General features: G+C 37.4%; 1 protein-coding gene across 2 annotated transcripts in view; it reads right to left on the bottom strand.

Moving 5' to 3' along the window:
* Nucleotides 1–20,489, bottom strand: part of stk26 (serine/threonine protein kinase 26) — a 31,092-nt gene extending 10,603 nt beyond the window's left edge. For both annotated transcript variants that reach the window (XM_044182944.1, XM_044182945.1), the window contains exons 1-6: nt 20,185–20,489; nt 4,667–4,735; nt 4,095–4,256; nt 3,689–3,745; nt 2,916–3,024; nt 1,218–1,375 (exon numbers count right to left, since the gene is read on the bottom strand). In XM_044182944.1, coding sequence (XP_044038879.1) covers nt 1,218–1,375; nt 2,916–3,024; nt 3,689–3,745; nt 4,095–4,256; nt 4,667–4,735; nt 20,185–20,205 — 576 coding nt within the window. In that variant the 5' untranslated portion in view covers nt 20,206–20,489. The remainder of the gene's footprint in view (nt 1–1,217; nt 1,376–2,915; nt 3,025–3,688; nt 3,746–4,094; nt 4,257–4,666; nt 4,736–20,184) is intronic.
* Nucleotides 20,490–21,048: the final 559 nt, after the last annotated feature.

Here is a 21,048-nt window from a genome sequence, read left to right as displayed (position 1 = left end):
ATTAAAATACCACAGTGAATGACGAAATATAAGGAAATAAAAGACATAAAATACACAAAAGCAATAAAATAAACAATAATAAAATCAGGATATACAGAATCTCCCAGTTACACTATTATATTATATCAGGATCGGGATGTTCAGTATTTGGAGCAAGTAGCTTGTGAAATATGAGTTATAGCCTACAGCTGTTATTTCAATTTGTCAGATAAATATTTCTTCTACATTTCATATCTTCTGCTGCTCATTTTCAGGTCCTAGCTACAGGTTGTTAAATAAATACGCTGTCACTATGTTTCTGACCTTTCAGCAAAGAAAAGGTGATTACAGATGTAAAATTCATCTTTGAATATTTTAGTTATTTATAACTATTTACTTGTGAATGCTGAAAGTTAAAACTAATTAGATTCAATAAGGGATTCAAGTGGATTTGATACTGGATGAGGATTCGAAAGAAGGCTCCTCCTTTTTACTCGACGACAAGGCGACGTATTATTATGATAAAGTATTATAAGAAAAAAAATGTAATATCACACTGCTATTTCTTTCTAACATAACACTGTTCAGATGTTTACTATATAAATACATCATAAGTTAGGTTCAAATATGTTTAACTTTTTCAGAGAAAGGGATTTGAGGATGAAGACAAACAAAGTTTGATAAAGTTATCTCAGGTAAACTTCCCCTAATCCAAAACAGAGCAGGACAGAGCCGCTAACGTTTCCTTAAACTTAGCGGTTAGTAGCATCCAGGACGGCTGTTATACGTCTCACACGCAGAGGACATGCCAGTCCTGAGTGGTGTTTTTTCTAATGTAACTTTTAACCCCATAAAATAATGTAGTTAGCTAATTTTATGCTAAATCTTGACTTTGGAAGTGGCGCTAGGTTAGGCTACTACTATGTGAAACTAGTTAGCCAGGCATGCTAACTTTAGCAGTAAACGTTAGAGCAAACAAACGCACCGTTTAATCCATACATTACACTTTTGTGTTTTTGGAGGCGATAAAAAGACACAACCCTAAAACTTGTTATGGTTGCTAAGCTACAATTGGACAATGGGTTTAGCAAACTGTGACATATGTAAGAGCTAATGGCAAGATCACCAACACAATTAAACCTATTAAGTTGCAAATTCGAGTTTCCTGTGCCTTTAAGTGGATGAATGTGAATGATGAAGGTCTGGAGGTTTGTAGTAATATAAAACAGGTGTCTTACCTTGGAGTCGTAGGCGGACTGCTGGATGACCTCGGGAGCCATCCAGAACGGCGTTCCCACGAAGGTTTCCCTCTTGATCTGCGTGTCCGTCAGCTGACCGGCCACCCCGAAGTCCGCCAGCTTCACCTGACCGTGCTCCGACAACAGGACGTTGGCAGCTACAGAGAATTAATATCATTATTATTACTGATTACTGACGTGCCAGTGTCTGTTTGGCACATTTTTTAAATATATGTTGTATGTAGTTTCATACACTTGCTTTTGAAACAACAGCTATTACTCATTACCGCAAATAAAGCAGGTAAAACTGAACTTGAGCACAATGTTAAAAGGCCCTATGTGTGGAATTTTTATATGATTAAAGCATCTTTCAAATTATTTTGATTGCCAAAGTGATTATTTGTAGTATCTGATACAATCCCAGTGAAAACTGGTAAAGTCTTTGACCCCAGACACAGACAATAAACGTGCTAAAAGTAACAGATTTGTGGTCTGCCACAGTATTTTTTATTCTACCACCAGGGAGCGCCAAGTCAGAAATTATACACGCAGTGGCTTTAAATGTGGAAAATTCAGCAGTCTGGATCTCTTTTCTGGCTCGTAAATATGGGCAGAGAGGGGCACGCCACCAATTTTACATGTCAAAGTCGATGTACAGGAAACTGTATAGTGTCTTCTGGAGCTCTACAGGAGCTTTGTTAAGTCTGAGTCTTGGGTATCTCTGCTTGGGGGATGTTCACCAGTCACGGAGGGTCTAATGTAGGGCTAAACAACATCGATCACACATAATCATCATTTGAATGCTGCGCAGCTTCTTTTTTTTTTTTTGCATGTCTATTCATTCTATTTATACCTGGTATTTCTGCACATAAAAGATACACACTAATATTATTATTATTATTATTATTATTATTATTATTATACTATTTATAGAATTGGATTCCAGTGGTGGCTGCGTAGGATTGTTTCCGACTCGTGTGATCCAAACATTTCCAATAACTCCAGGGCATTGTAAAGTCCAAAAGTCAAAATTATTGAAAAAAGATAGATAATTTCCAAAATTCACAAAATGTTTTTATCTAACAAAATATTCTGCTTCAATCCATATTTGTTGCCGTTTAGCCTTTCAAAAACAACATTTTCACAAAAACTGTTTGCTCTCCCGCTTGCCGCAAACAAAGGGAGGCACGCACCTGTATTAACAGGGCGGTCTAGCAGCAATATTGGATTAGCCTGCTGCCTACATGTATTTATGTCGAGTTATATTCATTAAAGAAAGTTGATTTCATAAAACTAATTTAAATCAGATGAATCACTTTATTCAAATTGAGGATTTTGTTCTGGGTTCTGAGTGTGATCACGACATAAAATATGACGACAGACATACAAAGCTTCATTCGAAAACCTCAATAGAAGCTTCGAATGTAAAAACATGACATTCGGTAAAGCAATAGTCTAATCACAGATGCTTTTGAGTTGCATTATGGGAAGTGTAGTGTTTTTGGAGCTTGATCCATACTAGATACTAAAATTCAGGATATCTCGGTCTCTGCTGCAGCGATTTTGTCTGATCTTTTTTTTTTATGCGTCTCTTACAAGTCCCTGGATTTTATTAAAGTGTGATACTAAATCATTAAGCGAGGCAGAAGATTCAGGCTAAACTGATCAGGCAGCAGCAGTGTTTACTGCCATCCGCACCTTTGATGTCTCTGTGGATCTTCTTCTCAGAGTGCAGGTAGTCGAGCCCCTTCAGGATCTCCTTCAGCATGGTGGCAATCTGAGACTCATCAAACGGGCCCGCCCGGAGCTGCAAACACACACACACACACACACACACACACACGTCAAGTGATGACACAGATATAAAACACTCACTGACATGCCATAGGCTTTGCGTAGGAACTCAAACACACCCTGTTCAGTTTCATTCAAGACAAGACTCAACACAGAAAATTAGGCAACCAAAGACACCATGGAATCAGAAGTACTGCAGTACATTTTATATATAAACCATTCTTTACATTTTATCCTTATCCATTTCCAATTTTCTTATTCTTCTTCCTGAACAACTTCTTCATACACCCACAATTTCACCCTCAGCAAACAAGATGGTGCAGATTTTTTGATGAAGTTTTTTTTATTTATTTATTTAGGATTTATTTGGACACAACTGTGAATTATCATGAATGAAAGGCCACCATACGTAGCAGAATATTACAGTCGCATCCAAAATTATTCAGACTGAGCTGAAGGAATATATTTCCAGAGGGTGGCGCTATAGCAGCCATATGTATCTTTTGGGAAAACTTTGAGGATCAGGATCACTTCTTTTGGATTTAACTCTCTGCCAATGAATTCTGAATAAATGCTAAAACTTAATAACACTTTTTCACTTCATAAGTGATCTTGTTTTTATGTTATTTTACTGAATTAGATCAATAAATCTTACTGGAAACTACTTTAACACTCACCAAGTCGAGCGCTGAGCCTCCACCAAGATACTCCATGATGATCCATAGTTTACTGCCCTGAAAGAGAGAGAATTGATTTGAGAAAATGCAAATGAACTAATAGATAATGAATTAATCAAATGCTTTATGTAGCCTTTAAAAACCTGAATATTTATCCATGATTTAATGACCACAAACAAATTCTTAGTTAGAACTTTTTTTCTCCAAATTACAGACCACATTTCTTATCAGCCCCATACCTTCCAATCCACACGTCAACAGTGATTTTTCAATCAGCCTTTTATAACTTCCTCTGTCATCAGAAATTGGATGTTTTTAGCTCAGTTTTCCCTGGAAGAACAATGTCCTCTTCCTGTTTTGTGCCATAACTCAGTCTGACAGGATGGAAATATGAAGTCGGTCTTACCTTCAGATAGGAGCCGTAGTACTTGGTGATGAACGGACTGTCGCACTGACTGAGAACTGTGATCTCCTGCTGGATGTCCTCGATCTCATCCTCAGCCTCCTCCAGGTCAATGGTCTTAATGGCAACAACACTCTGAGTGCGATTATCGATACCTTTAAACACCTGCGGGAGTAGGAGGAATGCATAAGTGAAATGAAACGGGGAAAAGGAAAAAAGATTAGAGAAGAGTCGAGACAAGAAAATAAGACAATGAAAGATGGTCAAAAGAAGACAGGGAAAGCAGAAGAAGATAATAAAAGAGCAACAGGACAAAAGACCAATTAAAAGCCAATTAAAAAGAAGTAACAATAACAGAGACGAGTGTAGACAAGATGCCGAGAAGACAAGGCAAATGAGAAAAGCAAAACGACAAGGAAAGGGAAGTAAAGAGGATGAGACGAGAGAGAGAAGAGAAGAAAGGAAAAGAATTAGGAAAAAGGAAGATAAAGGCAGAAAAGAGAAATGGCTTCGGGAATAACACTAACAATCAACCAGGTTTCATCATAAAATTAAATGTGAAAAATGACACACACCTCTCCAAAAGATCCTTTTCCAATCCGATCCAATTTGGTGAACAACTCCTCCGGATCAATCTGAGAACTCTGCGAGGAGGCAGACAAAACAAAAACTGATTAATATTAGTTCATATTCACACAATAATTAAAATGAAAAAAAAAAATGCAACGCAAATAATAGAAATTTGGGTCAAATCTGAAGTATTGCATATGCAAAGTCTACAAAAGTACAACAAAAGTTGTAAAGCAACGAACAGAGTTTCCATCACATTCCCAGCAACTTTGACTCTTATTTCCTCACACACAAGGTTTTGCAACATGACAGCCATGTTGTCACCACAGAGCTACACAACGCCGCCACACACACACACACACACACACACACACACACCCGCGCGCTAAAAAAAAAAAAAAAAAAAAAAAACTAAAAACACAGAAGGAAGCAAGCATGACAGTTAAAGATAACAGGAACTGAACACACACAGCTGCCAGACCCAGACCCCCCCCACACACACACACAGCATACTTATCTCTGAGGGCTTTCCATTGACTTACATTCATTTCCTAAACTCTACACTCTTCGCCTTTTGAGTTTTACAACCATGAGTGAGTGTGAGTTTACAGAAATAAATGTCATAGTGAAGAGTTCATATATGTGAGTTTAAATTTTATTATTACGGCACATTTAAGCTGATCAAGCTATTCATGTTTAGGCTATAGCTTTTAAAAATTTACATTTTAAAAATATTAAAATACATTCATTGACGACTTTTGGGGGGTTTAAATTTGATATTTTCTCATTTTGCTTTGTGCTGAAGGTGGCGCCAGAGGAAAGGTCACAAGACCATTTAAATAAAAAGGGTTCTTCCTCTGGGGAGCAAGTATGTTGGTTTCTTGTGCACAAGTGAAGATTTTAGTCTCATGGTGGCACCAGGGGAAAGGTGAATGAGTCACCCAAATATTAGGATTCATCCTCTGGCGACCATGAACATTCACAGCAAATTTCATGGAAAATGGTTAGTTTTTCAGATAAAGTACCTTGACGTGGATCACAGTGTTGGACGGACCCAAAAAAGCCCAATATCGCACTCCTTAAGTGTGGCTGCTAACCGAGCAGCAAAAATTACTCTGATAATACCCAGAAGCTTGGATTTAGCTGATATATACTGAAAGTTGTTCTGCAGACATGTTAATAAGAACAGGAACTCACAATTTGACAGTGTCTGAGTGCAATTTTCAAACTGCAAGAGCTGCTTATCTATAGCCAACATAATTAACAATATTGTCTTAAGTTTTAAGGCTGTTGCCAAACGTTGTTATTTCTGTAAGTCGACTTGCATAGCTGATAGTGTCGACCTCATCCATGCTAACTGCCATTTTCTTGGCCATTTTTCTGTCCTGATATTTCATGAATTTAGCTAGGTAGCTAGCTGGCTACGTAGGAACATTCCCATTGTTAATCCCACCTACAAAAGCTTTGATTGGTTAACGGTTTGTGGCAGAAAAAGACAAAATCAGAGATAAATAAATCTGAGATGTGGACGGCAATTATGAGATCTGAAATCAGGCTACATACTTACACTTAGAAAAGATGGTTTCCTTGAGAAAGAACAGCACTCTGTACTATCTTGACATTTGAAAAAGGTAGAAAGAGGACTGTGTCTATGTTATTCCATAAAACCAACAGAGCAGGTGAGTCTCTCACTTGGTTCAATTATCTAGCAGAACGCATGATGTCATTTTCAAACAGGTAAGCTAGCAGCTAGCTAATTAGCTGATGAGTGTAAAAAGTCAACAGCTAGCAGATAGTTAACAGTAGCCAGAATCTCCCAGTTAAACTTTGATGTATATCATAATTGCTTTAAGCTAATAAACTTACAAGCTCTGAATCAGCATCTCTAAGATTTAGGCCCATCTGTGAGTCTGAAGCTAATGTTAGCTCAAGCAGCTAAAGTGTAGAACCAACAGGTCATCAGTTAGCTATCATTAAGCTAACTTTTACCATGTTAAATGTAAAACAGGTAGTCATTATTGCCATTAGTGGATATAACTAAATCTAGTTGTTATCAAAAAACATAATAGTATTTTTTAAATTGAGACTATAACTTTTGCTAGACAGGATAATGTTGAAAATATAGTGTAACAGTGGCACAAGTAGAGAAGACAAATAAAGTCAGCAAACTCAATATCAGTTACACAGCAATATCTATTTTTACATTTTTTATTTATTTATTAAGCAACAATGTCAAACATTCCCAAGTTCCAGCTTCTCAAACGTGAGGATTTGCTGCTTTTCTTTGTCTTATGTGACAGTAAACTGAATATATGTTTGGGGTTTGGACTGTCGGTTGGACATAACAAGACATTTAAAAGACATCAGGGAAACTATAATTTCACCATTTTCTGACATTTCTGTTTAGAACAATCACTTCATCAGTTAATCGAGAAAAGACTTGGCATAATTGCGATAAATTGCAATATTGGTGAGAAAAACTGCAATCAGTTATTTACCCCAAATGTTCAGGCCTACGTGTTAATTTGGATGATTGCTTACTATATAACATACCACACAACATACACGTGTCTAGTCTATAACTGCAGTAGAGCAGCTCCACTCCCTGTCAGTACGAACTGTAGAGAGAGTTTCAGTGATTCAAGTGTTGCCATCATGGCCTCAACAAGCACTTGTTATGCAAGTCAGAGCAACACACATACACACACAAACAAACATACAAAACACACACAGACTATGACGCACTGACATTTTGTTCTTAAACTCCATGAATTGTTTGGAAGAACATTGAGTAAAACACATCCACAGAAGCGTATGATATTCCTATAATGCTGGTTGAGTTTCCTCTCTGAACTAAAAAAGGAACAGTCACAACACACACACACACACACACACTGCCCACAATGTTGCCACACCCTGTCAGCAAATATAGTGGTTACTGTCTAATGATACTTTTAGCTTGGTACAGAGAGACGAAGAGAAAACAGATTAGAGGAAGCAAAGATGAGAGACCGTGAATACAGAGAGGAGAGAGAGAAAATAGACAATAACAGGGGAATCACCGTCTAACTCACAATACAATACAACATAAAAGCTTGCTCTTGACAATGCTGATATCACTACACACAATATATTAAAAACAACCGTCTATGATCATGATATGTAACTGAAGAAAAAAAGTTACTAAATGTGCTTTTAGTTTCACAAAGATACCAAAGTTTATAGAGCCTGGGTATTTTGAAAACAAGGAGTGACATTAACATATTATTTAAGTGCTGTAAACCGTCAAAGGGCTAAACAGAACATTTCCAGGGTTACAATAAAGTTCAAATTAAATGCAAAATAGAAAATAACCACAAAGATATACAATACATACCTATAACTTCTATTACAATCTATAATGTGTAAGGGCTTCCTGGTAGCCTACTGGTTAAGGTGCACACTGTGTAACCACAACATCCCGTTTGACCTTTCATGCATGTCATACCTCCCTCTCTACATGGTTCCTGTTCATCTCTGCACTGTCAACTATCAAATACAAAAGGGAAAAAAATCTATGATGTGTATGAAAAGAAGTGATACTTGGTGCCAGTGAATCAAAAACGTATCCAAAATTATGCATGCCAAAACAAAACATGTAGAACGTTTCCTGGTTAGGGCTGAGAGTTGTTTGTTGACTTTTTGTGAACAATCAACAGCGGTAGTTTATCATGTCATGCACACATGGACCAAAAAATACACTTGCAGTGAAACATTTCTCAGCAAACAGCATAACTTCTTTCATTTAACAATACAAACAAAAACTTTGTCTCCTCGCCCAGGCTCCAAGAATTAAACACACCACAATAATGGTAATAATAATAATTGTATATATCATCCAACCACAAGAAGTCATCAGAGAGAAAGAACTGAAGAGTATAGTCCTTAAATAATCATAAAATGAGCAATAACACAAAACGTCTCACCTAACTGGAAACCTACCCGTTTCAAGAGTGTCTGAAAACAACTGTGCACAAATAGATCTTTGACTTTTGGTTAAACTCTCCTTCACATAAAGTTCTGCACTATAGTTATTTTTAGCCACACAAGCAGCTCTAGGGACGGGAACGGCCCGTCTATTCACCACTTCGGTCCAGACTGAAATATCTCTGTAACTGTTGGGTGGATTGCCATGACATTTTGTACAGACATTCAAGCCCCTCATAAATAGACGATAATTCCTACTGACTTTGGTGATCCACTGACTTCTGCTCTAGCGCCACCATGAGTATCAGATTTGTGTTTTTTCTTTTGTTTGTTTTTGTGTTGTCTATTGGACTATACTGGATGGGCTGCCATTAATTTTGGTACAAGCGTCCATGTCCACCTCAGGATAAACTAATATCCTTTGTGACCCCTTAATTTTTAATCTAGCGCCACTGTCAAGTCAAAATCTTTATTTGTCCAATACTTTGCTTTATGACCAAATACTTACTAACTGATGACACCCCCATCAGCCTCAGTTGCACTTTATGCTAAGTGCTAATTACTAAATGTTAGCATGCTAACATGCTCAACTAAGATGGTGAACATGGTAAACATTATACTTGCTTAGCATTAGCATGTTAGCAATGTCATTCTGAGCATGTTAGCATTTAGCTTAAAGCACTGCTACAAGTACAGCCTATGTTAGCAGTTTAGGATTGTACCAAACATCAACAGACCACCTTTCCTTACAAGTATGAACCCATTTTTCACTAGAAACCTTTTTTTCCATTTCCACAAAACATTCCTGAGTTCCTGACTATTAATTACAGGCCAACATACTGTACTTCTTAATCATTCCTGTAAGCACATGGAGTTTAGTGACATGCAATTCCCAGCACAGTTCGGCCATCTTAAACCTGAGCAGAGGTCTCATGAGGCCACACAGATGTGGGTGTACATGGCCTTGAACATCTTTTGACTTTTTGGTTTATTGTTTTTTGTCCACAACATATAATGTTTGCTAAAAGCAAATGAGCCACTATTTTATCATAATTAGTGCTGAAACGATTATTCGATTAATCATTTAAGCCATTTATCAAGCATGAAAAATGAAAATATTCTCTGGTTCCAGCCTCTTAAATGTGAGGATTTGCTGCTTTTCGCGGTTATAGATCTTTGGGTTTTGAACTGTTGGTCAGATAAAACAAAGAATGAAGTGAAGATTAGGCAGCTAACGATTAATCTGCAAATTTTTCTTTTTCTCGATTAATTGATTCATCTTTTGGTCTACAAGATGTCAGAAAATTATGAAAAATGCCCATCATAACATCCCAGATCCCAAGGTGATGTTGTCAAAATGTCCAAAACCCAATAATATTCTATTTACAGGAATACAAAACAGGGAAACGCAGCAAATCCTCATACTGGAGAAGCTGGAACCAGAAAATGTAAAAACAATTTTTAACAATGTTGCCTAAAATGCCTTAAAAAATGACATATAAAATATGTCGATTGTCAAATTGTTTTTCCAGACATTGTATAGACAAAATGATGATTGATCGAAAAATAAACAACAGTTTAATCATTATTGAGAGGAATCGTTAGTTGCAGTCGTAATTGTGATAAAAAAATGGGGGGAAATTTAACATCTGTAAAATTATGAAAAATATTATTAAAGTAAAGCAGTATGTCACTACAGAAAAATTAAATAAAACATTCAAGAACAAAGCATTCAGTGCCAACTTTTGGACAGTTTTTCTAGTTTATCTATCTATCAGATAGATAGATGCCATAATATTGGCATTTGTGTTTACATAATGCATCACAAAAAGTACAAATAACATTACGATGCAACATAGATATTTGGTCCAAGCCCTGAAGAAGCACAACAACTAAAAACATCAGCATGTGCGTCATCCAGGGAAAATGTAAATCACATGCTACATGGTTCACCTCGAGCCAATATGGAAGTGACGAAACTGGCTGTTAAGATATCAATTATGATGTAATAATGATAACCAACAATGGGGATTCCCCAGAGGGCCCGAGCGAGTCTCTCTCTGTCTCTCTCTCACTCGTATGATGGTACACTGCACCTTTAAAAAGGTGAACAGAATTCTTTCATTGGCTAAAACAGGTGAAGGTTGTGGGTTTAGAGTATAAATACTAAAAGACATAAACATAAAATAAGTAAACATAACAGAGGGATTATATAAACCTGAGAGGTTACACTTTGACCTTTCTGTCTCAGCATGGTGAAGAAGTGGTGGTGGACAGTCTGAGGAGAGAAGGAAGTTAAACATTCAACGATGGTTCAATCATTACAGACCATACGGGCAGTTTTGTTACTGTAGGTAATTCTACACTTGAGGAGGAGGACTGACAGACTCAGAAACTGTAAAACTACCATCTTTCACAGTCAAAAACAGTTCCAGTTAATGTTTCACTGCAGGTCAAATAATCTTTAAAACGCCTGTTAGACATGCAGTCTGGGAATTTTAATTTTAGCTTATCAGTTACGGACATTCAAGGATAATTACACGAATGCAAACAAACCTACTTTCCAGATTTAAAAAAGGTGTTTCACGTTAATGTTTAACCATAGCCACAATGTCAAGAGAGTGTTTAGATTATGTTGCTCATTCGGAGAAATCCTTTGCCATAAATCTCCCTTAATTCAAGGAAGTACACTGGAAAATGATCAAATAATGACCAACCAGGCGAGAAGCAGAGAGCTTGTGGGGAAAGCATGTATCTTCACTCTACATCCATTAACCTGAACAAACTGTTAGATAGCTAACCAGTCAGCAGGATCACTGGATAAAGACATGAACTGTGGTACACCTTCCTGGAAGCAAAGCAAATAAGTATACAAGTGTGTCATGTATTTTTACATGCCAAAGTAGTGCTGCAGCTCACAATTAATCTGTTGATTATTTTTCGATTAATTATTTAGTCTAGAAAATGTTTGAATTCAATTTCCCAGCGATCAAACTGACACCTTCAAACTGCTTGTTTTGTCTGACCAACAGCTCGAAACCCAAAGTTTACAAGGACATAAAACAGAGAAAAATAGCAAAGGCTCACAATTTGAGAAGCTGGAACCAACAAATGTTTGGCATTTTTGCTTGATAAATATTAGCATTTAGCTCCACTGTGCCCGAGTACAGCCTTACAGAGCCACTAGCATGGCTGTTTTATTATTGTTTGACTATTACTTTCATTGCGGTTTTCAGATATGAAAACTGTAACCAGCGCCAAAACTACAAAAACAATATAATATAGAAAAAATATCTCTAGTCACATGTATTCTCATTTCCATTTATTCCAAATATAAACAATTAGGTTACTTGTTCAGCATCTCGATTCATGTAAATCGTCCATTTTAGCCACTGCTAGTTCTCTGGAGGATCACCTTTACACAAATGTAATGTTATTTAAAGATTTTGCTCCGCCTACAAGCTAAATCTTAGCCAAGTATCTGTCTCTTCATTATATAGTCTCTTCAGTGTTCCCAAGAGACATTACGGCACATTTTCACTATAATATAATAATCACTTTAGGCTGAGTTTAAATGGAGACAGAAGATTTAAATATTCCAGAGGAACACTGGTAAAGGGAAACAGACTCTAAGTGGACACACATGAGTTTTACAGCTGTAGGTTAAATGGTGATACGGGAAACACTGGCGATAAGAGGTAAATTCAGGTCAAAGCTACATAGATAGAAAGAGAGAGGCAGGGTTGCGTTTTAGAGGTCAGTGAAGTCTGCCTGGTCCGTCCAACATGCAAACATTCAGCCGCCCAGGAAAACTTGGACAGGGATATGGAAACTCTGTGTGCGAGTGAGTAAGTGAAAGAGGGAGAAGGATCCATGTTTTTACTAACAAGTGGTATCCAAATATCCAAACAAAAAAAGCTCTGTGTGTGTGCCTTGCCTTGTGTATGTGTGTGTGTGTGTGTGTATTAGAGGTCAAAGGTCACAGCTGCTGGAGGAGGAAGTACAAACACGGCATTCTCAAAAATGACCTTTGCAGATCCGCATCATGTGAAAATCTCGTCACTAACATTTCCTGTTTCGTTTAGACTCTACTTAAGTTGGAGTCATCCAACCTGAGAACTTTTCCAAAACTCATTTAAGTCCATACAAATGCTTTTTTTAAATAATTTTTTTTTTTTAAATATGATGTGCAAGTCTAGGAGATGTTTGTTACCCACTTTCAAATTACAGGTTAAAACAGAGCAGCAACCTGGCCTAGGGCTGGCTATCATTTGTTACTTGAATTTCTGTACAAATACCAAAACCATTTTTTCTATTTACTGTAATAAAAGAAGTCAAAGTCCTCAAATGTTAAAGGAATACTTTGACATTTTGGGAAATATTAACACTTATTTGCTGTCTTTCCTAGAGTTAGATGTGAAGATTGATATCACTCTCATGCCTGTATGCAAAATATGAAGCTACAACCAGCAGCCAGTTAGCTTAGCTTAGCTTAGCATAAAGACTGGAAACAGGGGGAAACAGCTAGCCTGGCTCTGTCCAAAAGGTAAATCTGTGTACCAGTACTACAAAGTACTATGCGTACTACAAAAACTCTTTTTAGTTAAACTGCGTATCTACTACTGTATTGGTCAGTAAAATTGGAGCATTTTGTTATTTTAACGAGGGCTGCAACTAACGATTCTTTTCATTATCAATTAATTTGCCAATTATTTTATTTAACAGATTAATCGTTTGGTCAGTAAAATAGTAAACAATGCCCAAGTTAATGTCTTAAAATAGCTTGTTTCGTCTGATCAACAGTTCAAAACACAAAGCACCCAAATTTTTACTATCACATCACATACTATCACATAACAGCAAATTATCACAATAAATAGGTGGAACTAGGGAGTGTTTGGCAGTTTTGATAATTAATTAGTTGTTCAATTCATTTTTTTAACAGTTGCTGATTAACTTTCTATCATTTATGTTATTAAACTGGGGACTCGCAACTCCTGAACTCAAACTGCCCAATCTGACTTGATAGGTGTGTAGTGTGAGATGTTACTTACACTCCAATACAGGAGCTATATGTGAGGACATGTGACTTCTGTTTAAAAGCTCTAGTTTAGGAAAATGTGAATGTAAACAAGCCAAATACAAGAACACAGGAGAGTAAAAAAAGTTCTACTATGATTCAGACCACAGAAAAACTGACTCACCCTCCACAGCCAAAACATAGAGGCAGTTGGCTGCTGATAATTTCTCACCCAGAAACACTCATAAGTTTCAGCCCAGTGGAGCCTGTGATTATGTCGTGACGGGAGAGCTCTGAAAAGGTGCAGCCGTAAAATTACAAAGAGCAGAAGAAGAAGAGGACACTCCCTGGTGTTTGATCAGGGCCATCTCTGTCGACACGCCTGTAGATGGCTTCCTCGCAATGTGTGCCACGTCGGAAACAACCTGCACGTACTGTACCTCACCAGAGTTCACACCAGAGCTGCAGAATCAGACTGTTTTACAACAGGAAGGTTCAACACAAGAGCGTGAGAAAGTTTAGTTGACACTAAAGAAATGTATCCCCTACAGGAGTTACAGTTTACCAAGGTCCTCTCTTTCCTGTTTTCATCATCAAGAGGGGTCAGAGGTCAGCTGGACATCATCTCTGAAGCCTGTAGGGATTCAGCATCTTCTTCAAAAAGACTTCAGCATGGTGAAGTAGTTCGGTTGAACTTACTTTGAACTCCCTTTTCTCTGCTGTGTTGAATAACTCTTTTTTTAGGCCTACACTAACCGTGTTTCCATAACGTATTTTAATGTTTTTGAAATTTGAAGTATTGCATTAGAAAATGTTAGTGGAAACGGCGAAATTCGAAAAAACTTCCTCATAGTTTATAGCTCACTTGAGGTGGTTTTTGCCTTTTTCGAAAAAAGGGTCAATGAGCATAATGGGAGATGGAAACACTATCGCCAAATAAGTTTAAATGCAGCGAACATTTAACTCACATGACTGATCAGCTGTTTCCGCTCTGAGAGAAGAAGAAGAAGCAGCAGTTTTTATAAGCTTAGAATAATTACAAATCCCTGAAGACCTCTCTCCATTTTTCCCTCGTAGATGGCCAAGGCGACTGGATTTGTTTCTTCTTGTTCTTTGAGGTTTATTAGCGGTTGACAAACAAATGGTTTCGTTTCCTGTTCGTGACCTCTACTTCTTCTACTCTGTTTAATAAAGGCATGCGTAACGTAGCCTATAACGCCAGCTTCTGCAGGACGATGAAACTGTGCTTGTAGATTAGTTTATTCGCTCCAAACCAGCTGATGGAAACGTGCTTTTCTGTATTGTGGCATTTCAAAAGTGTGCTTCAAATTCACTTGACAATTAATGGAAACACAACTAATGATAAGAAACGCTGCCCTTAATCTGCCTTTAGCCGATATCTAATGTCTTACCTTTGACTGTCCTCTAAAGCCGATCAAATTCTGAACCTTTGTTTACTTTACTATGTTTTGTCAACTGCGAGTGGACTGTATTTCTGAAGGTCCCACAACTCCAACAGAGTGAGACGTCTTCTCTCTAGTGGACCACGCCACATCAGTTTCAGGAGTCACATTTTCCCGGTTTATCTTTCAGATCAACAATTTAAGCTTATCGTCTTAATAGTTTTGAACCAGGACCTCCAGTATCGAGGTCCTTGGTGTCTGCAGATACCCGATATTAAAAAGGACTCGTATTAGGACCGGGGGCCAAAAAAAAAAAAAAAAAAAAAAGACAAACATCCCTACTCTCTTCATTTCAAAAACAGAGACAAATATGACAGGTCTCCAATACTGTTTGCTTAGTCTTCTTTCTGTTAGAGAGGAAATAGCAAACCTGAAATAAAAATCAATCATCATAGGACACTTAAACTCTCCACTGACACCCAAGACAGTAAAACCAAAGCTTATAATTAGATGATAAGCACCAATAAAAATGTACCTAACCATGTGGAGTCATTCTAAGGGTTTCCCATAAATGACCAGCACGTCATCAATCAATAAATCAATACAAGTCTAATCACACAAAAGGAACTATAAAGCAATATCAAGTTTTTTTTGCATTATATGGTGTCGTCGTAACTGGAGAGGCATAAAATACAAACACAAAGTACAGCTGAGGCTGATGGGAATGTCATTAGTTTTTCAGGTATTGGACACATTTTTAAAAAATTAAATTAAACTGATGATGGCTCTAGATCAGGGTTTCCCAAACCTCTCCTGGAGTACCCCTTGTCCTGCATGTTTTAGATCTTTCCGTGCTCCACAGCTGATTCAAATGATCAACTCGTTATGAACTCCTGAAGCTGCTTGATAACAAGCTGATCATTTACATCAGCGGTGGTGGAGGAGGGAGAGATCTAAAAAAAAATGCAGGACAAGGGGTTCTCCAGGAGAGGTTTGGGGAAACGCTGCTCTAGATGAACAGTGAAGGGATCACAAAAGTTATTACGATTCCTGAGGACAACGCGAATTTATATACCAAAATGTATGACAATACATCCAATAGTTGTCGAGACATTTCACTCGAAACAACAAATGTAAACCTCATGGTGGCTCTAGAGAAAAAAAATCAAGGGGATAACAAAGTCAATAGGATTTGACCCTTTGGGGACAATTAATGTTCTTACACATTTCATAGCAATCCATTTAATAGTTATTGAGAAAAGTCTGGACAAAAGTGGTGACCTACCGACAGATTGACATTGCCATCCATTGAGCAACATTAGAATGGCTAAAAATGGCCATCACAACTTCCCAGAGCCCAATCTGATGTCTCAAATTTGCTTGTTTTGATCGACCAACAGTCCTAAACCAAAATATATTTGTTTTACAATGATATAAAAACAGAGAAAACCAGCAAATCCTCATATTTGAGAAGCTGGAGCCAGTGAATGTGAAACAGTAGAAAACAGTATAACCTGACTAGTACTTGATTTTTGGGGCCAGTGTAGATATTTGAGGGTGCACACATTCTTCACACTCACTGAAGCAAGGATCTCTCAAATTTGGTTATCAAAGACAGGGTTTCCCCTGGGAAACTGGTTCGCAGAGGTTCTTAAAAACCCAGAACGTTGCGAAACACTGTTGTCTCCTGAGCTGAATCAGACAGTCCCCTAATGAATCTCGTCTTGTGATCAGTGTAGTTACTAGAAGACAGTCTAAACAACTGCAACACTCATTAAATATTTGGCCTTTGCTTTGTAATGTAACCTCAGCTGTTTTTCTCTGAGGGTGTATAAAAGTGTATAAATTCTTCTGACGCTGGCGGAGGTGGTCTGTATTTCAGGCCAGGCAGGCTGCCTCCACTAAAACTCGCTATGGGAAACCCTGAAAGAGTTGATACAGAGACATGTGCCTGAGGCAGCAAATGTTACAGTTGAACAATAAACATATTATTCAGACTGTAAAAGCATTGTAAATAACAAGAGTCAGCTGGGCAACTTGTGTGATAATGGCATGGTTTCAAAATGACATAAAACTTGTTTTTCTGCATTATGTAATGTTTCTTTCCAAAAAGGATGTGAAATCCAGTTTACAATATGTGCGATGAGCCAAGAACTCACAGAAGCATCAGCTGTCTGATATTGGTCAGGCTTTATAAAACATTTTCTCAAGTGTTGGGGTTTCACAACAGCACAGTGTCATCCATTGATAAGAAAAAGAAAAAAACTGAGGCGCCCTGGTGGTTCAGAAGTCCAAAGTACATGTGCAACTGTGACGCCCCAGGGACCTTTGAACCTCTCTCTGACCTTTTCTATCTCTTTATTTCATGAAACTATTAGGTTAAGGCCCAAAACAATACAACGACTAGACACAAGAGATGAAGTAAGTGGACTGTAACTCTAAAGAACACAACAGTACTCCTTTATACAACATTAAATGCTGCAACTCAGGATTATTTTCAGTTTTGTATAATCTAACAGGCTATGTTTAGATTGATCAATTCGTGTACAGAAAGTAATAAACAGTGACATGATGGCTATGTTAAACCTGCATTAACTGATCTTTTGGTCATTTGGGAGCAGTGGAAACAAGCTGTAAATACCACACTGACATATTATCGCCTTTTAAGTTGAGATGGAGTAAATGTTAGCATACAGTTGCTTTTAATATTTACACATCTAGCAAACACATTCAGTAACGTTGGCATTTATTTGGAGTTGTGTTTCTGGGCATCTGATGGATGCAAGTCTAATATTCGCTCTCCTTTTAGTTCTGTTTTTGGTCTTCTGAGAAACATATCTGGCTCTTTAGCTGCTAAATGCTCCACTATGTTCACCAGCTAGTCGCTAACTGTGTCCATCTGCTTTTTGGTGCTGAGCAGGTAGCGCTCAGTGGGTTTATCAGAGCTTTTTCGGTGAAAACAGCCTCCTGCTGCATCTGAAAACAACACTGATGAGAGCGGTGAGAGTGAACCAAAACAATAAAGTTGTGGGCCGTAAAACCAAAACAATGAGCTGAAAGACACTAAAACGCTCTGTAACGCTGAGGGGAACTGCAGTCTGGTGATACTTTTCTGTGGGTTCATCTCTACGAGCAACCCCTTTTGACATTACATGTACTCATTGTATCTCTTGTTAATATAAAAATATTGATTACAGCTAAAGTGATTAAGTTGCTGATATATTTAGACCAACAGCCAAATAACTGAAAATATCAGTAGGCTATTTGATTTCGAACTAGTAGCCAATAACTGATATTTTGGCTTGCAAATATATCTACAATATATCTTCAGTCAGTCGATCAATCACTTCTTTTCAGCATTACACAACACATCCCATTATCCACCATCAGTCTTCTTCGCAGGTACAACAGACATTTCTGTCAGCCTCGGCGCTGCAGCTGCAGCTGCTGCCAGGTGTCAGGTGTATGTGTTTATTTAAGCAGCCCGTGACACCACCTCCTGCCCCGCCCACCTGGGACGACCAGAGCAGGCCGAGAGTGAGCTGACAGCCAGGCAGCCAGTCCCACAGGTAGACACACCTGAGAGCTGGCCAAACAGGAGGCTGAACAGAGGGTTTAACACGCTTATAACACACCATCACGCCTTGTTGAAAGGCAGAAACACAGCCCGTCTCCTGAGTTACCTTCAACAAAGTGTAATCCTAGAATACATTGTATGGGTTATCATACAAATTCCACGTTAAACCATGTATATGGCACATAATATCTTATAGTGACACCACAGGAAGTCCAATAAGAGATATTAAAACAATGCAAAGTCAGTGTTGAGCAACACAGACATAATATTGGTCACTAAAGAGTATCATAGGGATATCACAAAGACACACCTAGTACCTTGTAATGCAGCCTATTATATCCCAACCCATTTTAAGTAGATAAAGATACTGAGCTATAAATAAGATTAAAATAAGCTTCCAGACACAATGAGTCACTGTGGGAATATGACGTGAACATTACAGCGATGCATTCACATGATAAATAACAAGGATCCTAAAGTGCCAAAAGGTCCCTATAATGTCAGTGTGGGGTTCCATGGAGACATAATAAGGAAATATAGGAATATTATAGGAATATCTTAAGAGATATAACCATAAAGTCACTGTAAAGTCAATATGGAGTACCAAAATCACATTATAAGTCCTCATAAGAATATTATAGGGACATCTTAAGAAATGTATATTCCAAAATATCACTATAAACACAGTATAAAGTAGGAAAGTCACACATTACAAGTCACTATAGGAACATTACAGGGACATCTTAAGGGAAATAAACACAATAAAGTCCCTATAAAGTCAGTATGGAGTACCAAAGTCACATTATAAGTAACTATATGAATATTACAGCTAATCTTAAGCAATATTAACACCATGGAGTAGTAAAGTCACACATTATAAGTCACTATAGGGATATTTTGAAAGAAATAAACACCATAAAGTCCCTATAAAGTTAGTATGGAGTACCAACGTCTCAACAGAAGTCACTATAGATACATTATAGAGATATCATAAGAGATTTAAACCCCATAAGGTCACTATTAACTCAGTTTGGAGTAGCCAAGCCACATTATAAGTCATTATAGAAGATATATAGGGTTATTTTAATAGATTTTTACACCATATGGTCACTATAAACTCGTTTGGAGTACTAAAGTCACATTATAAGTCACTATATGAACATTACAGCTAATCTTAAGATATATTAACACTATGGAGTACCAAAGTCACTATAACAATACTGTAAGGATATCATAAAGTAATGTATCATAAGTTCATTATAGACTCAATATATAGTACCACATAAACTATTAAAAGTCACTTTATAGCAACATAATGAGCTACTATATGAATATTGTAGAGGACTTTCTTCACCCTGGGTGCGGAGACTGAAGATTTGAAGTATGAGTTATATATCACATAAACACCAGGTAATTACTTTAAAATATATAAAGAAATGGCCTGTAGTTGCACAATGCCCCCTCCGCTGTTGATAAACTGGTTTAGTTTGCTCGTAACGACGGCTAAAACACGTAGCAAACCTTCAAATCTACCACCGCGTCCACCTTTCTTCTTACCTGCATACCAGGAACTTCCATGGTTACTTCGAAGTATGAACGCCCTTTTCCTCCTCCAGGTTTGTGTGTTTTCTTCTTCTTCTTCTTTGAGTCTTGCTTTTTTTTTTATCTCCTCTTCGAGGTTTCCCCACACACAAAAAAAGAAAAAAAAAAAAAAAAAAACCAGGTTCAACTTCGAAGTGGAAGTGAAGAAATATATCCGATAGAAAAGGCGGTTTGTTTGCAGTAGAAAAAGAAATTAACAATCCACATACACACACACACACACACACACACACACGTCCTATGAGAGTCTGCAGCAATAAAAAGTGTTGAGCAAACGAGGAGGATGACGAGCTGGTTACTGCCTACTTCAAGGGAGGAGCGACACAGTCTGTAAATGTCATGTTTACACGTCTACTGCCACCTTGTGTTTCTTTCTATCTATCTATCTATCTATCTATCTATCTATCTATCTATCTATCTATCTATCTATCTATCTATCTATCTATCTATCTATTTGACAAAAGTTGAAAAGTCGAATCAATAAAACATATTTGAGGATCAAGGTTGCTTTCAGGTGCAACTCGTTCAAGTTGGACATTCGCATTTTGTGCTTATGTACATTTACAAAAGAAAATATTGTTCTGACTATTGTTCCCAAACTGTCTGTAACTGGGTTTTTTTTTTAAAATAATGAAAATATAATTCTCATTATAATCAGTTTTGCATCATCGTAAGAACAATTTGTGTAAGAACAAAGTTTACGCAGTCACGCAGTCGAGTGTTTTTTATTTCACAGATTTATATAACTAGAAACAACTGGCAAAATACAGTAAAATGCAAATTATATTAAATAACAAATATGACAAAATATAATACATC

Source organism: Siniperca chuatsi, linkage group LG22 (genome assembly GCF_020085105.1).
Source record: "Siniperca chuatsi isolate FFG_IHB_CAS linkage group LG22, ASM2008510v1, whole genome shotgun sequence".
Taxonomy (NCBI): Eukaryota; Metazoa; Chordata; class Actinopteri; order Centrarchiformes; family Sinipercidae; genus Siniperca; species Siniperca chuatsi.
This window is presented reverse-complemented; position numbering and strand designations above follow the sequence as displayed.